This window comes from Gadus macrocephalus, chromosome 15 (genome assembly GCF_031168955.1).
Source record: "Gadus macrocephalus chromosome 15, ASM3116895v1".
Lineage (NCBI taxonomy): Eukaryota > Metazoa > Chordata > Actinopteri > Gadiformes > Gadidae > Gadus > Gadus macrocephalus.
Genome location: NC_082396.1, coordinates 3,642,715 through 3,665,296, shown reverse-complemented (window position 1 = coordinate 3,665,296; position 22,582 = coordinate 3,642,715). Strand labels below are relative to the sequence as shown.

Here is a 22,582-nt window from a genome sequence, read left to right as displayed (position 1 = left end):
CTTGACAACATTCCCAATACAGTTACGGCCGATTGTCGTATACGTGGAGTGGTAAGGCATCACCCTTCTGTGAATATTACAGTTAGGTGTGAAGTCACCTTGCATTCTACAGCTGAACTCCGAGAACACCCCCAGCAGGAAAGCAATTTCTCCCATGCAAACAGCAGCTACCGAACAGGTTGACCATGCAACTTCTGTTTAGACTTTAATTAAAAATAACCATAGTGGTGTCTGTCATTTAATGTATCTGGTTCTAATATTTTTTGGAGCTGGCACTGCAAATAAGTCGCATGCAATTGTAATTGCTATCAGCAGCAAAGATGAATTTGGCAGAATCGCTGTTTACTTTAGAAGGGGCCCAGAGGAGGGTCCATCAACGTCATGAATATGGGTGTGGTTGCACTGCCAGCCCGTCCTTTATGTACGCCTGGGATATTGGTGTGAATAAACGTGGCTTTGTTTAGTAGCATACTTACAGGGTTTAAATATCAAACGGCCCCTTAATATCAATCTATGGCCCTCGTTGACTCCCAACCATATTTTGTACGAATACATTTTAAACAACTATCCTGAAAAAAGTAGCACAGAACGACTGATTTGTTGTGGAAGCCGTTCGCATCTGGTGGGGAAAAAAGGTGAAAGCGATGCACAGCACACACACTGCACGTTGCAAAGTAGGATGGCGTGCGCGCTCGCTGAGCTTCTCCGTTGCGGCAGTTGCCAGGGGATATAGAATGGGAGGGGTTCTCATTGGCTGGAGTGGGTTTGTTGCCATGGCTACGGCGAGGGGTTTGGTAGCGTTGCTGTGCGCGCTGTGATCTGCGCGCTGCGTGCATGGAGGAAGCAGCTGCTGATCTGATCTCTGACATTGTGCGAGACAGACATCTCAATAGCCCGCACTCACTTTTGTTTTTCGCGCTACCGCTTCACGAAAAAGTGCGCTTCATCGTGAGTATTCCAACATATATTCTTCGCCGTTTGACAAATAACGTGGGCCCGCGAATGTTGCGTTGGTTTCCGAATAAGCGGAAAGTAGGTGAATGTGGTCAAGTGACTTTGGTGGATCAGCCAGCATGGCAGATCAGGCGACAGCATGTGGCCAGCTAGCTACATGGCCAACAAGCCCTGCTCTCCTTTCGAGCTTTCTTAAACATGACTCTTTCAATGTACTGAACTTGTATTCCTTGACTAGACCCGGACACGTTCGTACCGTGGACCGTGAACCACCAGGGTAGCACACCGTGGCTGTGTTAAGGGGGGGGGGGGACGTCGGGACTCGCTGAGCTAGCTTGACATTCGCTCTCATGGGCTCGGTTGGGATAAGTTGACGTTGCCTTTGAATTCCCCCCGTTCGTCCAAACGAATGGTTGACAAAATGTGAAACTTTTCGAAAGGGGAACCTATCTGTTTGTGTGGAGTAGTTGCACAATGGGCGACGTCATAACATGTTAGTAATGGCATTCGTTGCGTTGTGTAAGTGGTGCTTTACTAGTGAACTCGGGGTGGACGCGAAGTCCCCCACAAAGCTCTGTGTACAATACAATGTCTCCACTATATGTCGAGTGTATGTGTGAGCTTTGCTGTGTTCAAAATAACGACTGCTGGTTTGCTTACAGTTGGGTCCACCAAAGCCCTGCATATTTCAGGAGCCGCGTGATAAAGAGTGAATGTGATTAATAAAAAGAACGAAGTAACTTGCCCAACTTTAAATGTATAACACATACAATGCACAATGGGTCTACGCACTATAGTTATGGATTTACATCCTACTCTTAAATAGTAAGTTGTTTCATTGGATATCCGCGTCATTGAAGCCTAGGAAGCTGCACTTAGGCTAGCTAGCTAAGCACATGATGTAATGGATTATCACAAGATTGTCCCAGATACAGAATTCAGCCTAAAACATCTCTCAACATTGATACAACTATCCATTCTGACAGTTGACGGAAATGTCATCCTATGTTGCGAATTATTATGTTGCATATTATAAACATTCCCTCATTTTGTGGTTTGGATACTTCTGTCCAGGTCTTTACTTTGTTATAAGGCAGCTATTTCCATGCATATTTTACAATATTCAAACATATTATAATTTGACTGAATGCCTCCTGTTCTTTTGGGTCAGTAACTGAAGCTCCCCGAATTTTTCATAACAGTTTTATGTATAGGACTTTGTTCCATTTGAACAGTTGTACACATATCCTGTATCCCATGACAGATGTTTATGCTGAGATCCTCCGAAACAATGGGGATTATACAGAAGAATCAGCAGCAGTGATTAACCTGTCTCTTTTTTATTGCATGAAATTCATTGCCGCAACGTATGGTCTGAACCATCTGTTGTTGTTGTTGTTGTTGTTTGTGTCCGTAGCATGTATCCAACTCTCTTCATGCTTTTGTGAGCTCCAGCCTGCAGAGTAGGGAGGGTTCTTGCCTCCAAGAATAGATCAGGTCATGCTTACTTTTACTGGCGTCCATTACTATAAATAAGGGCTCATCATAACCCCAGAACCCAGACTTTGCTGACTTAAAACCTTAATTTTTGCATGACCACTACAATTGGCCTATTTCATTATTTTCAAATTTTTGATAGATATGCACAAATAGATTCTATAGAAAACGTTATTATATATTTGGCGTTCAGAATAATTCGGCAGATTAGTTCTCTCTCGATAATCAAGGGAGTATTTTCTTATCATATATGGCCTGGGAAGCCCTTTGAGACTAACTGTTATTTGTCCTTGGCTGGTTATATCATATCAACTTGCTTGGGTTTACTAGTTGTAGAATCATTGACAATCAGGAAATATTGGTCTGTACTTGATCTCATCAGACACAGTATCAGTAGACACTGTCTGTTGGCAACCCCACAGCATATCTCTCATCCAACGGTTGGCGGCTTGTCATTTAGATGAAGACATTAGAATTAGCATTCATAGGCCCAATAAAGGCATTCTTGGAATACAGTTGATCATCATAAGCTGCATCACTCAAAGGCCTGATGCAGGTACTTGGATGTAGGTAAAACCAACCTCTTGGAAGACCACCTTTTAGAACAGTTGAAAGTGCAGCATGTTTGTCAAATATGAAGGGCACACACATTTCATTAAGAAAAAAATGATTGCATTTGTGGATGACCAAAAAAAAATGAATAAAACATTTTTGGAGGGTGAAAATAAAAGTCCAGAGAGATTTTGCCCTTTACCCAGCCTTATCAGCACGCTGTGTACTCTACCCTACTGTAAATACTAGCCTCCGTTCCCTGAATTCTCTTGCGCTCTGCACGCATTTCGACTGTTGCTGTAACTTCATTAAGAGAGTTCAGCACTCATTAGTCGGACCTCCGTTGGGAAGCTCCCTTTTGGGTTTGCTGAAATAGCCCACAGTAGTTACCTAGGGATTTTTTATAATTGAACCAAAAAGAAAAGTTATTACCAGCACCACTTTTATAACCTACTGACCTGTTGTTGTTAAAACAGTGTTTCGATGAGTTCAGATGCAGGCCAACTGTTAAGGATGTATCTTTAGGTCTGTTTGTACCATAGTTTTGGTTGCTCTGTTGACCTTGTACAAAGGTCATTATATTACAGCATGTGCGGATTTGTTGATGTATGTAGCTTAATTCTGTGTGGCTGTATACGATATATATGAGAAAGGGGGTCAATGGAAAACCTTGGCTAAATATGGAAGAAGTAGGATATCGCTACCATCGAGGGAATGCTTATGCTGTTTGTGACAAGGATATCTGAGTTTGTGTTGCCTCTAAGGGAGGACTTACACAAAATATTCAGGTATTAGACAGAAGATGTGTTCGTAAAAAGGGTTGGCATACAACTTTTTTAAAGTTTGATTAGCAGACTTCAGTAGAGGATAATTTCCTTTATCATTTGGATTTTAAACTGGTTGGTGTTTTGGTCTTTTTCGACCAGCTATTTGTCCTCAAGGGTCCTGTCGGAATGGTTGGCTTGCACTTCCCTTGTCTTTTGGGGCCTCAGATTCTAAACGTGTCCGACGGCTATCCATCCTGGCCTATAACCAACCGACGCTCTATTCTCGTATGCCTTCTAATTTGAGTTCTGACTTCTGCTTTAGATGTTCTGAGGTCATCTATTTACAAAGTTACCTTGAAAGACTGCAGCTGCATCTTCTAATTGTTTTATCATTAGCAGATCTTTTGGCCAGATTGATTTGCAGTAGAATGGGGGTTTCCCAGTAGGGTACAGGAGGTACACTCCCCCGTGTTTTCATTTAACCCGGAGTCAAGAGTTCACTGAAATATAGGTGTGGCAAATTGAACACCTATTTTATTTGGTTCCAAATGTGTGCGCTTCCTTCCTCTTTGCTATGTTTAGCTAGCCGCTATATACGAAAGAGTTCACTCTCACTCACACAAATGAGGTGTATTCCAGGGCCTTTGATATTTCTTGTGCATCTTATTATCCGGCGAGTCCGTTCGTATGGCTGATATTAGTAGTAAAGTAAAGATCAACATTTCTTAATAATTAACCAGCCTCAAACGACTCACTTTGTTCACTAATGATCTGATATTCAGCCCTAAGTAGGAACCACTTGCTAGGGTGGGGAGTTTACTCTCTGGCTGAGCGTTCTCTGCGCGCGTTCCTGTTATGATGCTAGCGCCATTTCTACTCCAGTTCTTGATTCACATCTCCATAATGGTTGTAAGACTTGTGCTTTGAGTCATCAGGGACCTCCCCCCTCTCCCCCCCCCCCCCCCCCCCCCCTCCCATAACTGTCCCCCTCTGCCTGTCTGATTCCTAAGCGGGAGGACCGAAGACGTGCCCCCTCTCCCCCCTCCTATGAGCAGACGTCACTGAAGGCGACCCTAACGGGCTTGTTTCCTTGATTGGGTGCGGGCTGTGCCTGGGAGGCACGTCTGTGTACTGTTGTCACAATGGGCCTTTGTTCTGGTCACCCCTAGCTGAATGAACAGGGTTTACTTTATTGAGATTGTAACGTGACGAACGCAGAACCCCGGCTTCAATCCAGCTCAGGAGCTAGAGATTGGGGATTCGGTTTGAAAGCCCATCAGCTGCACGTTTTAAAACATTTATGGGATAAGCACTGTACTGTGTTGTATTAAGGAGAGACCTCCTATTGCGCATCGCGGTTGGCATGACAACAACTGTGTCCAATAGACGGCTTAACAACTCTGGTTTGTATTGGCCAGGGCTCATCCAATGTTCAGGTTATTGGAGCATGATGTATCTAATACAGGCCAGCAATCCCGGCCATGCGCCGCGGTGACTTAAGGGCAATTTACGAGAACTAAAAATGGACTTCCATTGTAGAAAACATCTGGGTGCTCATCGCTCTGTAATTCCATCCTATAAGCGAGTATTGTGTAAAGTTTACTGGAGCAGAAACAGCGATGCAGGCCTTGAACCCAGGCCGCCAGTACGAAGGCTGGCTTCTGTTTCTGTTTTTACAATGGCTGGAAATAAAATCCCTGTCTGGTGATGCAGGTGGTGACCCTCTCACGGTTTACCAGTCTTTACGCGTTCACAGTTATTTCGATTTTGTTGTTATTATAGCCACAATGATGGAAAATCCAACAACATCCAAGGAATGCAAATAGAGTGGTGCGGACCGATGGCTTTTCCCCTGTGTGCCCCGGTGAGATTTTACAGAACCGAGCGGCACATGTGTCCTTGTTGACACTTGCACGCTCGTTGTTGTGTTGTACTGGCACTGATTTGATGAATATTTGAGCACCTAACCTTTATTATGTTGTAGGTTTGGCTTGCTTTTCTTGTTATACACCAGGTATTTATTTTACCCCGTTTTTAAGGCCCCCTTTTTACTTGCCTTCCGGGTTAGTTTTACCCATCATTTATTTACGAGTCATTAATGTCAAGTCAGAAGGCAGGAGTACAATTTTTTTATATAGAGCATATTGTGGCAATAATGTGAGGGTGGTGATTCGGAAGGCGTGACCCATGTGATGTTACTTTAGCCCTAAACAAAATCAAAATGGTCCCTGTGTGTTACTGTTCTTCATGTAAGAATGTGTATGGGGCTTCGTACCGCATTGCCCTCTCAAGTGGTGGGGAGTGTTTGCACACTGCACTCTGACCACATGACCCAAAGTGATAAGGTTTCAGGGTTGGCTGTGGCTTGACTTGTACTTTGGAAGGCCGTGTGTGTGTGTGTGTGTGTGTGTGTGTGTGTGTGTGTGTGTGTGTGTGTGTGTGTGTGTGTGTGTGTGTGTGTGTGTGTGTGTGTGTGTGTGTGTGTGTGTGTGTGTGTGTGTGTGTGTGTGTGTGTGTGTGTGTGTGTGTGTGTGTGTGAGATACAGGGACATCGACAGCCATATATACATTTCTATAAATATATCAAATATTGTACCTTTTAGTTTGTCACGGGGTTATGGGTCCGTCCTAGAGTTGCCAGGATCCATATTTAGTGAGGTGTCTGTTTGAGATATGTGCAAGTCGGCTAAATGCTTGTCACAAGAATACAACTCGGAGACGTATGAAAGCCTGTTCAAACTTTTTTTTCAAGTTTTAACATCCAACCCAGTCAAGATACACTTTTACAACTTACAGGCCAAACGTTTCTCAGAATGTCCCCCACACTCGAAGGTATCAGAGTGGAGCTGTCTGGGTCTGTAGTCTGTCTGATTTTGTTTTTGCTAAATGAACAGACCGGAGGTGTTTCCTTCCCCTCCTGCTCCTCTGTTTGATACTGTGAGGGGAATACTGAGCACTACTGAACATTACCAGGGCAAAAACAACTGGCCTTTTGTACGCCACACATGCCCGGGACCAATTGTAATGTCTTTGTGCGAGCGATCCCCTTTGGCTTGCTACTTTGGATTTATTTCCTTTAGTCATGTGTGGTGTGGTGTGGTGTGGCAGAGAGGGACAGACAATAACTTGTATGTTGTTAATGTGTGCTACTATTTGGTTGTAGCCTGTTGAAGTTAAAGTAGTATGCATGAACTACTACCATTGTGTCGTAATCTGGTCTTTGAAGATCAGATAAGGGGCAGAGCTGTGTGAAGTGTCTCCCTACTTGGGTGACATGCTTTTGCATTTCCAACCTCCTGCCATTATCTATTCCCAGGCACTCCTCCCGTCTCCCCACCATTCAAACCCAAAGAACGTTTTGCATTGACTTCAGGCAGACTTAATTTCAGTTTGTCTTCCCAAATAGCAGCCCTTGCCAAAGGGGTTTGTGACACACCTTTGTTTATCTCATACTGAGGTGTAACTGGTTTTTGTGAACTGGTTTTTAGCTCTCGTGAACAGGGTGTGTCACAAGCTCACCTGCGTCACTGTGCAAACCAACCTATTGCCGGGAAATGTTGTTTTATATGTTCGCATACCAAAAGCTAGGTTTGGTTGTGATAAAGACGTGGCCACGGATTGATGGTTTTAGGTATAAAGTAGATATGATAAGGGGACCGGGCTGTGCTTTACTGACACTAGGTAATCGGTGTCAAGGCACGCAGGTCACTGCTGGCCGCTCCCTCTGCTTTTGGTTTTGTAGAGAATGCGAAGCAGACTGCTGGCCTCAGCACTTTCCGCCAGTATTGATCTCCCCACATTAGGCCCTCTCTACATGCACAGACGTGCACAATTGCTTCTCTTACAGCAACTGGCTGCCGTGGCAACTGAGCACAGATGCTTAGAACGGTACCCCGGTATGCTGTCTCGTACAGTGCCTTTTAGAAATAAACATCTAACCCGGGACCCGTAGCTTCAAGGCCGCTATTATCAACTGCTTTCCCTCGCGTCGCCCCTGTGTATTCGACGCGGAGGCTTGAATGCAGCCTAAAGATCACCTCCTTGTGTCTTTGTATGCCTATGTTTTTTTAATAGGCTAAGTGCTTCACCGGATAAAAGAGCAGTTTGAAAAGGGAGTGAGATGTGCCTTGGCACCTGCTGTTTGAGGCTGCCTGTTTGCACATGAATATGATTGCGGCGGCAGCGTGCGGAGCTATTTTAACTTGCAGATTAGCCTGTTGGGGTCAGCGGCAGTGGGGCTCGGGTGTATTTTCATGGATGGGCGGCAGTCAACAGGCCAATGCGACTCATTAGCTCAGACTCCCCCCGCACTCTTAACACACTAGTGCCCCATTATCCCCGGCTTCCCCCTGCCGCCATGCTCTTTGATGCTTTCGGATAAGAGCAACGATAGCGCAGGCACGGCGGTAATTGAGCATCAGTCATCTGGGTGAAAAAGCCCTCGCCGTGTTTGGATGAATGCTGGGCTCCCTTGTTTTATCTGTCGTCTCGCTCTCCTTTTTCCCCCCCCACGCCCACGTTTGATATTTAAATGAGTGTTTGGGGGAAGCCGTTCAGATAAGTGTCCTCAGGATCCCCCACGGTCCCAGACTACAGCTCCGTCATCACCTCCGGCCCCGGTTGCTGGAGGTGATTTAGTTTGGTCGGTGGGGGTTAGTGTCAGGTAAAGACGACGCCCCAGTCGCTTGGCTACATGCTGGTTTGTCCCAGGACCGACGGTTATGGCTTTGTTAACAGGGGCGTCCCTTACATTTCCAGCTATAAAACCGATAACTAATTATACGATTGGTGATTTGATGGCAGGAGCGACTTAAAGAGGCCATGCAGATAATTGAAATGGAAATTATTTCTGGCGCTCACTTTTTTTAATGCGATTCCTTGGGAGTAAAAGTGGTTCCTACAGAGCGTAACATTTTAGTTAAGTCGCTTCCCTAGTCCTGCTCTTTTTAATTTGGAATTTGTCATCTCACCGGAGCAACAATGTCTACCTCATCTTTAACAAGTGGGTCCTTATTTTTGAGTCCAGGAGAGTGGATTTCATTAGGTCATCTTTGGACACTGCAGGAACCAAACGTTTCATTATTGTAATTGTACATTTAACTTGGGGCCAGAGCTATATGAGCAGATTTCCACTTTTGTTATGAAAACTGAGGGGAATCTTAACATTAACTGCGCTAAACAGTTCATGCTCCGCGTGTGAACTCTCTGATTTATCTGCGTTTTTTGAGTGATTCATCTCAATCTTAAAGAGTTGCACGGTTGAATTTGACCTGTTTGTGGAATCCAGCTTGAACCTTTTAAGTATTAGTTTTATGTGTTGTTATTTGATTCATTTTTGTATCTGGTCTCCTATTGGTTGCGTTATCAACCTTGAGTGCACATCCAGTTGAACCTGGCCTTTAAGCAAATGTGTCACAACAACAAATCCGGGAGTTTCCCTTTAGGTGCGGCAGCGGCTGTGTCTGAGTGGATCTGAAAGACACAACAGCTGTAAACTCAAAGCACAGGAAACGTCTCCACTTCATGGTATTCACACCATATGTTTCCGTAAGAGCTCCATCTTGCACCACCACCACCTCTGTACGCACAAGGTATATTATGGAGTGCGTGTGCAAGGAGCGCACAACAGCGCTGCGATCTGCATCTAGAATTTGACCCAATTCTTGTCGGAGCATTGGTGAAAAGACAATCTTCCCCCCCTTCCCCTCCCTCCCTCCCTCCCTCCCTCCCCTCCATCCCTATCCCCAAGCCTGTGCCCCAGCCCCAGCCCCAGCCCCAGCCGTCCCTCTATCCTTCCTCCCATCCATACCCCACCCCAGCCCAGCCCAACGCTGATCCCCAGACCTCCCCAGACGGAGGCATCTGCTGCCACCGCACCGCGCCGCGCCGCCGACGGGAGCATTTCGCTACAGGGCGGCAGCTCGCTGTGTGAGAGCCAGCCGGGGATGGATTACTCATTTTCCCATTGACTCTCCTGTCGGGCGGATATCTGCCCTTAATTGACGGGATGGTGTGGTTGTCATGGTGACGTGGAGGGCATAGATTAAAGCTTGTTTTGAGCCGAGCTGAGGAGCAATCTCTTTGTGCTCCCGGCCTCATTGAGCGAGTGTGTAAGAGCACACCGGCTGCATGGTGTGGGATTGGAAGATGCTACTGGAATCATCCAAACTATGGTTTAGCCTCTTGGGAAAATTGAACCCCAAGTACCCTATGGTCCATGTTATATTCAGGTTTTTGATCAATAAATTAGATTGGTTAATATAACGTATTGCATCTAATTTATTTACACTGGTTCTGTCTCAATTTCTGAATTTTCCATGACTAGACAATATTTACTGTAGTATAATTGATTGCATTACTGGCTGCCTAATTATTTTCCAAGTTAGTAAGAATGAAAATTATGAAAAATTATGAAAAGCCCTATTCATATGCCAACATGAAACAAAGTGAAATTTGAGGCATGATACATTTAACCATACCATTTTGAACAATGGCTATCATTGACATGACTTTATTATAACAAAGACATTATGAAGAAGTCTATTAATGTTGGCTCAATCGTTAACTACTGTTCTACTGGTATACCACGGTATTTTATTTGCCAAAGCGATCTCTTCATCTTTCCTTTCTGCAAATAATTTGAGCAAATATTAATGGAAGACCGATTTTCTTCGTTTCATTTTCAACATGAATGTCAGTTGTTTATTAAGTAGGGCAGCTACTAAAACCCTCTGCGCTACACACACACACGCACACACACGCACACGCACACGCACACGCGCGCACACACACACACACACACCACACACTCGTAAAAAACACGGGATTACTAACATTTGTGGTAAAAGCTGGTAAGCTTTCTGTTGAATACACTTGCAGTGTTATTCAAATTCAACATTGTTTCCTAATTTCATTAAAGCGATGTGCTTGGTGGTTTGTACAAGGTGCTTTCAATCACCATGTATTAATATCAATGGGTCTCCTTTTAATGAGGCTGTGACACAATTGATTGTAATAAGGGTAATTTCTGCCAAGAGGTTTCATTAGTCAATCATAAATCAATCTGTTAACCTACTCACAGTTACAGAAAACCTGAATCAAAATCACTGCATTACACAATATTTCCCAAATGTTTTTTTCTTGTGGCAGTGAACATACACCTCACACAGGGTTCCAAAGTAAATACAAGTCATCACTTGCTGTACCAATACCCATTTCCTGTTCGCCTTTGTGTTCGCAGCGGTCAGATCTTCGAGTCGCCCTGGCAAAGTTACGATAGGGCAACCTTTTATCCACTCACAGACCTGCCTGATACGTCTAATCCCAATAAGGAGATCCAGCACACCCACCGTTGTACTACATCTTGTCGTTATTGTCCTCGCAAAAGGGGTTTTGGGTTTAACACAGGATTTAATGCAGTCCCACCAAAGTATCTCCGCCCATTTGATTCATTTTAAGAGGTTCTCTCACCGAGGTCCCGGCCACTCATTATTCAGGCTCACAGAGAGCCTTGAGTCACCTCGTGCCTTGTGAGTGATTTAGGACCCCCAGGTCTGGATCTCAACCCACCAGTTTTCTGAAGCAGGTGGAGCCCCGGCCCTTTTAAAGAGCCATCTACTTAGCGAGACACAGGCCCTCCACTCAATTCATTGCAGTTGTGACCGCCACATTTCCTTCCTCACAAACGGTTTTAATGCTCACTGACACTCGACAAGCGGTCGGCTTAAACCGGGGTGGGCGTCGAGATTTCCCCCCCCTCAATTGGTACGCGTCTCTTGAGGGGGAGATCTGCTCGGAGCTCCTTGTCTGGAGTCTGGAGGAGGCCGTGGAGGGCCTCTCCATCCTCTTAAGTGGTGCAGGGGAGGCGGGGTCCGCAGACCCCAGAACAGCGCTGGGGACTGCTCGGGGCTCCGTCGGCGACTATTACTGAGGCGGGCGAACTGTCGTTTACCACGAGCGCTAACCATTCGTCGTCTTGTTTCCTTTTGTCTCGGCGTCTCTAGGACTCCCTGGGTTAATGGGTCCAATTATCGGGATGTCCCCAGATAAGAAAGCGGAGTTCCCGGGCATGCAGGAGCAGCGGACGGGGCTCCGGGGCGCCTGCGGGGCGGGCACTCTGCCCGAGGCGGAGTGCGCCTCCAGCCCGCTGGCCACCAGCGTGGACTGCAGGGGGGGCTCCGAGGACGAGGAGCTGACCAACCTCAACTGGCTCCACGAGAACCTGCTCCAGAACTTCACCCTGGGGGGCCCCGAGGCGCTGACCAGCGCCAGCCCGCTCTTGGACATCGAGGGCGACCACGGTGCCAGCCAGGGGCCTTCCTCTTCCTCTCACTCTTCAGCGCACGGCAAAGGCAGAGAAAGGGACTCGCTCAAGTCAAAGCCCCCTTTCTCCTTCTCCCTCCTCATCTACATGGCCATAGAGCAGTCCCCCAGGAAGTCCCTGCCAGTCAAAGAGATCTATGGCTGGATCCTGGAGCACTTCCCTTACTTCTCCAACGCCCCCACGGGATGGAAGAACTCTGTCCGCCACAACCTCTCCCTGAACAAATGCTTCCGCAAGGTCGAAAGGAGTTTGGGCAAGGTAGGTGGACAACATCTCACACCAACACACACACACACACGCGCAGAGCGGCTGCGCGAGGTTTCGTGGTCTAAAACGAGCTGAATGCGTAGCAAGTGTTCACCATAACGACACTCCTGTGGTGGTAGTGATAGTTTGGCTGGCTGGGGCGGTGCGCGGCCCAACGGGCTACGTGCCTGAACTGCTATCTGTGTGTCGGAGGCGCACTGCGATGCAGCGCTGCAGTGTGTATCATGTGACAGCGGCCACAGGGACCTCTGACTGGGCTGCGATAAGGGTGGAATCCGCTCAAGGTCAGGGATCCTCCTTCACAGGAAACGCCAGCGCAGCACAAAGAGACATCGGGCTTTTTTTGTGTCAGAGCACACACACCGCTCGCAGCGTGACTCGTTTGAAAACGCCGTTCTTCACAAGAAATAATCAATAAATTGTCCAACATCGTTTTTTATTTTCCTTGCGTTTAATTTGGCAAGGACGCAGTACACCCCGATCAATACTTTAGTTCAGAGGTCAATGTAGATGTGCCAGGCTTAGCCAAGAGGCTGATTTACATTCGTAGCCCAGCAACCCGACAATTACAATAAGGTACAAAAACAGGCTAGGACTGATTCATCAGACTGATGTGACTGAGGGGCATTCGGCAGGGGAATCTATTTTTCCGTCTCGGTCCCTCGCAGTCGTGTCCACTTCCTGTTTTTCTTATAGTCTCTGCGATGCAAAGGAGTAAAGCAGAAGTTGTCTTGTCACACAAACCTCCCTGTGCCAACGGCAGGGCATGTGACGAAGGCTCTGCAGTACGCGCTCCAAGCATATACGTGTCAACAAAGGAGGAGGTGGCCGGTAAAGAAACACGAGGCTTGACATTTTGTCACCCGTATCCCACGTCCGTCTCGCTGACCTTCGCTGTCAAAGCGTTGGGCCGTCAACACCATTGTGACGTATCTCAAGGTGGTTTTTATTGTGTTGTGGAGTGTTCACAACCCCAAATGCCTTGTCACATCGAATAGCCTTTTTTTTTTTCGCTAGCTGCCGTCAGAGTCTGGCATTGTGTGTGCTGCGCTGGGTAACGTTGTGTCCAGCTCAGTGCTGGCAGTTAATAACTCGCATATATATATATTTCTATGCATCTATATGTATACACTTCCTTCTTTAATGTGAGAGTGGGTAGGCGGCAGGCAGGCATGGGGGAGGCGTTGTGGTCGGCTTCCCAGCCAGCAGCAACACATGGCAGCGTCACAGGCTGCCTGAAAGGCAGGTGCCCCACGTGAGCCCTGCGTGAGCCCTTCCGCCAGCCACGAGAGACCAGCCACGCTTTTTCACACGAAACACGCTGCGGTTCCGTTGCCATGGCCACGTTTCCCTTCCCTTCCTGCGGCCGAGCCGGCTGGTAATCTGAGTCAAGGTTACGCCCCGCCTCAGCCCTGGCCATTCCAGACATAGTAAGATCACACTGGTATCATTCGCTGTCAGCTGGATGTTTCTGTACAGTGTGTTGGAGCCGTTTTTTCTCCTTCTGATCAGCGCCCTGTGTCTTCACTCTCATTGTCAAGAGGCAGGAAGAGAATAAACACGGGTTGGGTTTCACTGGAACCTAGAGCCGCCTTGTTGGATCAGAGGGTGTGAGGATTGTTTATTTTTTTGGTTTGCGTCAGGCTCCTGCTCCTCCTGTTCACCGGCTCTGTCTGGCTGCGGACAGACGAGTTTCTTATCCGCGGTGCTGCCGTTAATCGTATTTTCTTTCTAAGTAACTGCCACAGAAACGGGAATAATCAGCTTTACTACACTCTTGCCTAGGAATGCACTATTGTGGAAAAATAACGATGTTAAAAACAAAATTAGCAGTCGATGCCAAAGTTTTTCTGTTTGTTGTTTGTTTTGTTTTTGTTGTTCTTTATTCCCCCTTTTTTTTGCCGGAGAAAACGAATAAACCTTCGTTATTAAAAAAATAGAAAAATGTTTTTAAAGTCATTCAGACATTCATCACGCTATCTTTGAATGAGCACAAATTAAATTATACGAATTTGTGAGACATCCCTAAATATAACCTTCTTTCACACAACTAAGCTTCTTCATGGGAAAAGTAACTCTTTCAAATGGATTAACTTTGGCCACAGCCATCAGTGACTAATTGTATTTGCCCTTGGCAAATACTGATCCGTACTGTTGCCTGCCCTGAACATCAGATACAAAATAGGTTTTAGGGGAGTGTGACTGCTCAGAGTGTCGTTCTTGATAGTGCTCCTGACCCAACACTAACTGGCTTATTCAAACATGTCTCCAGACATGGTAACGGCGAGTCTAGTTGTTTATGTTTATTAGCAGCATGAAGACATTGTTATGCTGGTAGCTTCATAGCAGTGAGTTGACACATAGACAAATGACTATTTGACACAAATCGTTTGATAAAATGACCTCTGTATAGAAATGGCTTGATGCTTTGCTGTTTGCTTTTTCTCCAAGGGGTTGCGGTGGACCTGACCTCCTGTGCTTGTTTTGCTCTCCTGTTTTCAGGCCAACGGAAAGGGCTCTCTGTGGTGCGTTGACCCCGAGTACCGGCCCAACCTGATCCAAGCTCTTAGGAAGCAGCACTTCCCCACCGCCGATGCCTTCTGCACGCCCCCTGCCTCCCCGCCCAGGTACACACAGCGAGGTCCCCCAACACCCCAGCCCACTCACTACCACCTCCTACCGACAGAAGACCTGCTGTTCACAGCCCGTCTCCCAGGCCGTTACACAAGACTTGAATTCACACATGAGAGTGGAGATTTTTCACTTTTGCTTTTCTTCATTTGAGAAATTGCTACTGGTGTCAGAATTGTCGACTTCTGCCAGGTTGTGTCTTCACTGGCACTGACGCGAGTGTGCGTGTGCGTGTGTGTGTGTGTCTGTGTGTGTGTCTGTGTGTGTGTCTGTATGTGATTTATTACAGTGCCTCTTCACCACCTCGACATCTCTTCCTCCAAGGCTGCTCATTTAAAGGTACAGATTATCCTTCTCGTAGGGCTATTCCTACCAGGACTTTTTCTCAGGGGTTTTCAGAAGCACATCTGCACAGGATGCCGCTGATGTGAGCTTTAATTTGTGTCATATTAAACATTAATTATTATTTTTTCTCTGGGCACGTATCTACATTCCAGCCAAAGGCCAGCCATTATGCTTTCATCCTCAGCACATCTGTGGCATGTCCTTTTTTATTTTGTTGTTGGTGTTCAAGTCATCTTGGTCTGAGCATTATCTCTCTCACTCTTTCTCTTACTCTATATCAGTCTCTCTGTCTGCCTGCCTCTCCCTCTCTCACTCTCTGTATCTCTCTCTGAATCTCTCTCTCTCTCTGCCGCTCACTCGGTTAAGGGTTTTGGTAACCTTGACGACAGAGGTTCTGCCGGTGTTGAGTGTCAAGGCACTCCGACTCCGCGCAGTCATTAATAATTTAAAGTCCCAGAAGTGACTTGCACTTCTTTTTTGATCTGAAAAGATCAGCTGCAACTGTAAATATGAAGGGCACGGACGTCATTCATACGAGAAAGGAGACTTGTGTGTTTTTTAGGCACCTCTTAGGAGACGGCCCGTACCCCTCCCCTCGAGATAATGCACTTATTATTAGCTGAATGTCTCAGGGTTCCCGGCCCCTCAAAGCCAATTAGAGGAGGAATCCTGCCGGCCCCTTTCTACTGCCACACCCAGCCCATCCCACCTACCCAGCGTCCCCGGGCCCCTCGGCCCTGCCAGCGGCCCCTACGGCCCCGTCTCCGGCCCCCACCCGCGACTGACCCATCACCCTGGTGTTCTCTCCTCTTCCAGAGTCTGACATTGATGCTGCCACTGCCATGATGCTCTTAAACTCGGCCCCAGGGCACCACGACGACCCATGTAAGACTCTGCCAGCGCCCCGCTGTACCCCGCCAGACCCCCACGCCTCTCACCCGTCACACCGCACACACACCGCTCCATGACCCAAGCTTGATGTCCTTTTGTTTTTTTTTGTGTATCCGTCTTGACCGTTAGCCGTTTTCATCGGTAACTCCATCCATCGCCATTGTTTTTGCGGCCTATTTGTGCGCTACATGTTGCTACACGTTCCACTGCTACGTCGACTGCTTAGCAGCGTAACACGGGGGGTCACACATCGTAGAGGGGGTATTAGCCCTGGTCTTAGATATGGACTTACAATTCGTATTACCGCTACATTTTTTTATGTAATTTTTTATTATTTCCTTTGTCCGAATTCTCGCTACTTCTGGAGATGCTGATTTACATTTTGTGAATTCTACTTACTTACTATGAAGAGCATTGTGTTTTTGTACAGTTGTTTTAACATCATTGTCTTCACATCATTATGTAACGTTATATAACAAAGGCGACATTATGTAACAACAGTGAGGTGTCCACTAGGTGTGAAAAGATATTTAAAGACTTTAAAGAAGCCTCTCTGATCTCCTCTCCTCGTCCCTCCTCCTCTCTCCTCCTCTCCCCTCCTCTCTTCTTCCCTCCCCTCCTCTTCCCTCCCCTCCCCTCCTCTCCTCTCCTCTCCTCTCCTCTCCTCTCCCCTCCTCCCCACCCCTCCTCTCCCCTCCTCCCCACCCCTCCTCTCCCCTCCTCCCCTCCCCTCCTCCCCACGCCTCCTCTCCCCTCCTCCCCTCCCCTCCCCACTCCCCACCCCTCCTCCCCTCCCCACCCCTCCTCCCCACCCCTCCTCCCCTCCCCAGGCGACTCGGACACCCCTCTGGACCTCTCGCGGCCCGACTCGGTCCTGGTGAGCAGCGACCCCAAGCAGGACCACAACTACAGCAGCAGCGGCAGCGTGGGGCTGCCGCGCTGCTCCTCCCGCTCCTCCTCCTCCTCCCTGTCCTCGGTGGACGAGGGGGTCCCCCAGCGGGGCCCCCAGCGGGGCCAGAGCCACCGGCGGCGCCGGGCGGGCAGCGAGGGCTTCCACAGCGACGAGGACTCGGACCTCTGGGAGGAGCGGGGGGGGCGCTCCCGCCCGTCGGCCCCGGCCCGCCGCGCTCCCTCTTCCTCCTCCTCCTCCTCCTCCTCGTCCTCGTCCTCCGCTTCCTCCAACGCCGCCTCCTCGGGCTCCAACGGCTCCTCCGGCGCCGGCAAGCGGCCCGCGGTTAAGCGGGCGCGGCGGGAGGTGAAGCTGGAGCTGGACGAGGAGCTGAAGGAGGCGGCCGGCTCTCTGCTCCACCTGGCGGGTATCCGCAGCTGCACAGAGGCCTCCAAGCGCGGGAAGAGCAAAAAGCTCGGCAGGAAATGAAAATAGCGGGTGTTTGAGGGCCTTTTTCTCGTTTTCTTTTTATTTTTTTATTTTTTTTGCTTTACTCCTTTTTCTTCCTTATCAGACTCCTGACCCTTTGAACCATGACCCCTGACCCCCGATCGTGTGCTCCGGTGTGCCTCCTTCTCCTTATCCGATCGCCATTTTGAGCCTTTTTTGTTGTTGTTGTCGTCGTCGTCGCCGTCGTCCGAGATAGCCCTGTCCTCCAAAAAACAAAAAAAACAAATGGCAATAGTATCGTTCACAGAGGAGAACAAAGCCATATAGAGACTTGTGTGACTCAAGGTGGAGGATCTTCTAGGTTGGGGACCTGGGCTACGGAGAAAACATCACCGACGCCTGTCCGAAATGACCTGCCTGCTTCGGTTGGATTGGATGACGTGAATGGAAGGGTTTCTCTGGAAAAACAAGACAACAGAACGGGGGGGAAGGCTAAAGGTTCCCCAGCTCAAAGCGTTGCATGCTTCCTCCTTGAAACCTGTATCCTCTTGGAAGTGGACATATTTATGAAGCGAATGAGTGCATGTTTGTAACAGACACAATCTAACCTCCTGGTGTGGCCATTTGATTTTTTTTTTTTTTTCCTTTTGTGCTGAAGAGACATGCTACCATTGGAAAGGCATTCTTGATCTACAAGTCTTTTACGAGAGATGCAATAATTAATCCATAACCTTAACTTTTTCCTTTTTAACCTTTTATTTATTGGTGCCATTTGTGTATACACTGGTTTGACTCCAGAGAGTAGTATTATAGTCGTACCCACAATCCTGGACGTATTCCACGTAAGAAACCAAGCAAGATATAGTATAAAACCTACCACTGCCAAACTCGGTTGCCCAGTCGTTCAAACTCCCAGGCTATGAATTTGTGAGGTAATCCTAGCTTCATGAGAAAGGAAGCTATTGTATGAATTCTATAGCATGAATTTTCAATGCGTCAATGCATTTTTTTTTTATGTTTGTCTTTGCCTTTTGTGAAGAACTCCAAACATTACTTGTATAATTTTTTTATGATCTCTCATCCTATGCAAGGCGAGAAGCGAACACACACACACACACACACACACACACACACACACACACACACACACACACACACACACACACACACACACACACACACACACACACACACACACACACACACACACACTGCTAGCATAGGTAATTGTTGAGGTGTTTAAACTGTACCTCACATACACTGGTGTGACAGAGTGTACATTGAGTTCTGGGCCATGGCGGTTGGCTTGACACGAGTGATTGAAATTGACCCAGGTCTCAAGTCAGACATGTTATGCTGAACAACCGGTTGATCACACTGGAGCACAGCTGTCTTAAGGGCACATTGAATTCCCTCTCGTGCTCAGTGCATTCACAGAATTAAGGGATGCACAAAGAACCATGCACAAAAATGAGCAGAGCTATTGTCCCGTTTCGCCCAATAATAAGAATCGACTAAACGCTATGCCGCAAAATGCCCTGTTCAACCCTGAACTGGGACACACAGGCCTATTATGTCGGTCTATCTTCTAGGTGTGGGGCGGGGAGTGTTACTGTCTCGTGAGAGAGTAGGTGGGGAGGGATTGTAGGAAAGCCAGAAGTCGGACTGTGGAGAGCGGGAGCGTGGTGCAGGGAGGGGGGGAGCCATGTGATGCACGGCTCGCTGGGAACTGGGACGTGTGGCGCGATGTCGCCTCCGGGAGCCGTCGTGAGTCACTGTGGCTGCTTCGGACTGGCCCTCCTCTCTCGTTCTCGCTCTCGCTCTCTCTCTCACACTCTCTCCTATGATTTCCGCCCAGAACAAAAAGAGGAAGCGATCAAGCTTCTCTTTGCTCTACTTGTGAAATGGGATGTTCATTGTGCTGCCTGGGCCGCACTGTTTCAGTGAGCGGAAGTCACAGGAGACCCTCTGGGACAGGGGCCGCGATCGGTATTTGAGCTTTTCATAAAAGGTCGAGTATGTGTGAAATGGGAGATAGAACTGAAACATAAGCACACACACCCCGCGACAAAGTGTTAGGTTTCACCGTGGCTTCATTACAAAAGAATATGGAAAACACAATTTGTCTCTGAGAGTCTCTGAGTAGACCCACCGCGACATTAGCATAGTTTGCATGTCCAGTGCCAAATTTGTTTATTTCTATTTAATTTCTTGTGCCACTGTTGGGAGAGTGAAAAAGGCCATGAACTCATATTTTCCCATTTCCCAGAGCTTTTGGGACTCGTCGTAACAAGTGCACTGTTTTCTAGAATCAGGAATTTGGAAAAGACTCTGAATAATAATAAAGGATTATTTTATTAGGTTTTATTATTTTATTTTGCCTCGGACCGGGAACTGCTCTTTGAGATACTCAGCGGTTCTCTAAAACCACAAATAAGTGTACACTGGTCTTATTTAGCTGTGAAAGAAAGATCAAATTGTTAATTGTTCAACTTATTTATATGATTAATTTATGGGATTATTGAGTGACTTCTTTGTTAAAATTATAGTTTTCTTGAATGAAATGCCTTCTCGCTAGTGGGCACTTATATATATTTTTCCTCTGGAATTATCTGATAGTTGATTTTCCTGTTGTTTTTCTTTAAGTGATAATAGTTCTGCCAATGTCTCTCTTTCGCGCAGGTGTTTTTGTTTTACCCTTAACTGCCAGGTATTTTATTTTTCTTCTTCATTTTACTTTGTTAAATTTGACTGGACCGATGACTGCCAATTAATGCATTGTTCCGGAATTATTTTGTTGCCAAAAGTAATGTACATTGAAAAGCAAAGACGGAACCCATCCCCCAAGGAAGAGCTCCCTTCGATGCTATGCCATGACTTCACAGGCCTTCAGCTGGTGTTTGATTCATATTCAGATATTGGGGACATGGTTGTCAAACATTATTATGTACGTATGAAGCATTGCCATTACTCAAATAATTTAGCATGTACTGCCATCTGTTAAAGATGTGTTAAAGATGTGTTAAAGTGTGGCTCATTGGCTCAAACGTGTTTAGAACCTTTTTTCTAAAGTCTGCAAAAAAAAAAGACCAATTGAGTTCCCCAGGCAACTGCTGTGTAGTTGATCATCCCACCAAAGTTGGGAGAGATGGTTGGGGAAAGTGTAGAGGGGTTACAAGGGGGTAAATCATACGTGTTGTTTTTGTAGCAACGGATGGGTTCTGACGGTGTCCATGTGATGTTGATTCTGAACCGGTGAATGACCGAATGATGTCCTGGAAACATGGAACGAGTCAAAAGCGGCCATTGTTTCACTGCTTAAAATCTGTTAATGATTATGTGACCTTTTTATTATTTTTTTGTTTGTATGAATTACCATGGTAATGATGAGCCTTTTGTTGTCCCTCATTTGACTAAGTAATGCTGCCAACCCAGTATCAGTTTGTGTCAAGTTGTCTGCCATGTCTGTTGGACAGGTACACCTTTTGGTTTTGTATGCTAACCTCTGTTCATAAAAATGTTTATAAGATTTATTTTCGCCAAAGATATGCAATTGCATTATATATGGTATTACAAAAATAATAAAAACATTTTCTTGTTTTATCTGTTTGTATTATTTTAAATCTTTTGTCTTGGATACAACTTCATCACATAATACCAATAATTAAGATGTTTCACATTCCCAAACGCAGATAATTGAATACTAACAACTTGTTTGCTCTTAACCCAAAGTGTTCAATGTTGCCACCTGCTGTAGTGTATCAGTCACACCATTTAAAATGAAAAACAAAAGCCCCTTTTTATTTTTACTTGAGACTGCCATGTCAAAGCTTGCACGTGTGTGTGTGTGTGTGTGCGTGCATACATGCATGCGTGCACCCAACCGGGCCAGCAGTCCTGTGCCCTGTAAACAGGCCAGGCTCAAACCCCTCTCCACTCTATCGTCCTGCTAGTCTTTTTTTTATTATCATAAAGCAGCGGTCAACGAGATGCTGCACGGGCTACCGTGCCCTGTGTGGCTTCTCAAGGGCTATGCCTGCGATGGAGGCGTAGTCAGATGTCCTAACGAATGTTGCCTGCAAGTTAATTAGTCATGGAGGACTGCAAGATGAACAGAACATGACCCTGAACAAGGGCTTGTCTGACTAGCCCCGGGCCTATTGGCACGGCTTCTATTGTTCAATGGAGTCCTGTGTGTCTACTGCAGAGGAGGGGGTCTCCCTTCTGACTGCCTCAATTCAGATAGAAATCAGAGCAGGCCCCCCCCCCCCCCCCTTTCCCTTCTCCCACATGGCTCTAGCTACCACGCCACGCTGACAGTTGCCAGGCAACCAGACAATGCTGGAGCCAATGGCTGTGGTGCATGTGTGTGAGAAAAAGGCAGAGTTTGTGTTTTGCCTGTAAACATTAAGGATCGATGAGGGGTATATCGTCTCAACATAGGAGTGTGTCGTTGACGATACAATAACACTACGGAATTTGCCGCACCCTTGTATGTGATGATCCCTTATTGTCTATTTTTTATTGAGTTTAAAGCTGATATAATGCAATATATACGAGTCCCAATATGAAAATGCCATCATCGTTTAAATCTGTTAAAAATAAAATTGAGGAATTGTGGCTTGATGGGTAGACAATGGGTAGAAACAATGAATTACATTTCTATGCTGAGGAATGCTTGATGAGGTAATTTTAAGGGTGAATCCCAATTTCTACCCATTATGGAAGTAGGGCTACAGTGACCCAATTCTGAGTTAGTTTGTTGACAACCAACTGATCAATGAGGTGAAAATCTATATTACAAATTAATCAATCGATATATCATATTGATATATAACTCATAACCGAATGCATTGTGTTTCTAAAATATGACTTACTTTTAATATTCAATCTTGCTTTTGTTGGGTTAGTTTTAAATAGATGCTAGATAATTAATATTATAGGCCTACATGTCTTCCATGTAATCTGACCTCCGGCCGCTAGAGGGCCCCAGTGTCTTCAATGGCCGTACACTTT

At 46.6% G+C, this 22,582-nt stretch overlaps 1 protein-coding gene across 1 annotated transcript; it reads left to right on the top strand.

The window, feature by feature from the left end:
• The first annotated feature begins 780 nt into the window (after positions 1 to 780).
• On the top strand, positions 781 to 21,169 carry foxn2a (forkhead box N2a). Its single transcript, XM_060073366.1, has 6 exons — positions 781 to 948; positions 11,774 to 12,351; positions 14,863 to 14,987; positions 15,281 to 15,330; positions 16,153 to 16,221; positions 17,058 to 21,169. The coding sequence occupies exons 2-6, from the start codon at positions 11,788 to 11,790 to the stop codon at positions 17,603 to 17,605; spliced, it is 1,356 nt and encodes a 451-aa protein (XP_059929349.1). The 5' UTR covers positions 781 to 948; positions 11,774 to 11,787; the 3' UTR covers positions 17,606 to 21,169.
• The last annotated feature ends 1,413 nt before the right edge of the window (positions 21,170 to 22,582 follow it).

Coding starts and splice junctions, on each gene's coding strand:
- foxn2a (XM_060073366.1), top strand. CDS start 11,788: ATGGGTCCAATTATCGGGATGTCCCCAGATAAGAAAGCGGAGTTCCCG. Junction 12,352..14,862: donor TCGAAAGGAGTTTGGGCAAG/GTAGGTGGACAA, acceptor TCCTGTTTTCAG/GCCAACGGAAAGGGCTCTCT. Junction 15,331..16,152: donor CCAAGGCTGCTCATTTAAAG/GTACAGATTATC, acceptor CTCCTCTTCCAG/AGTCTGACATTGATGCTGCC.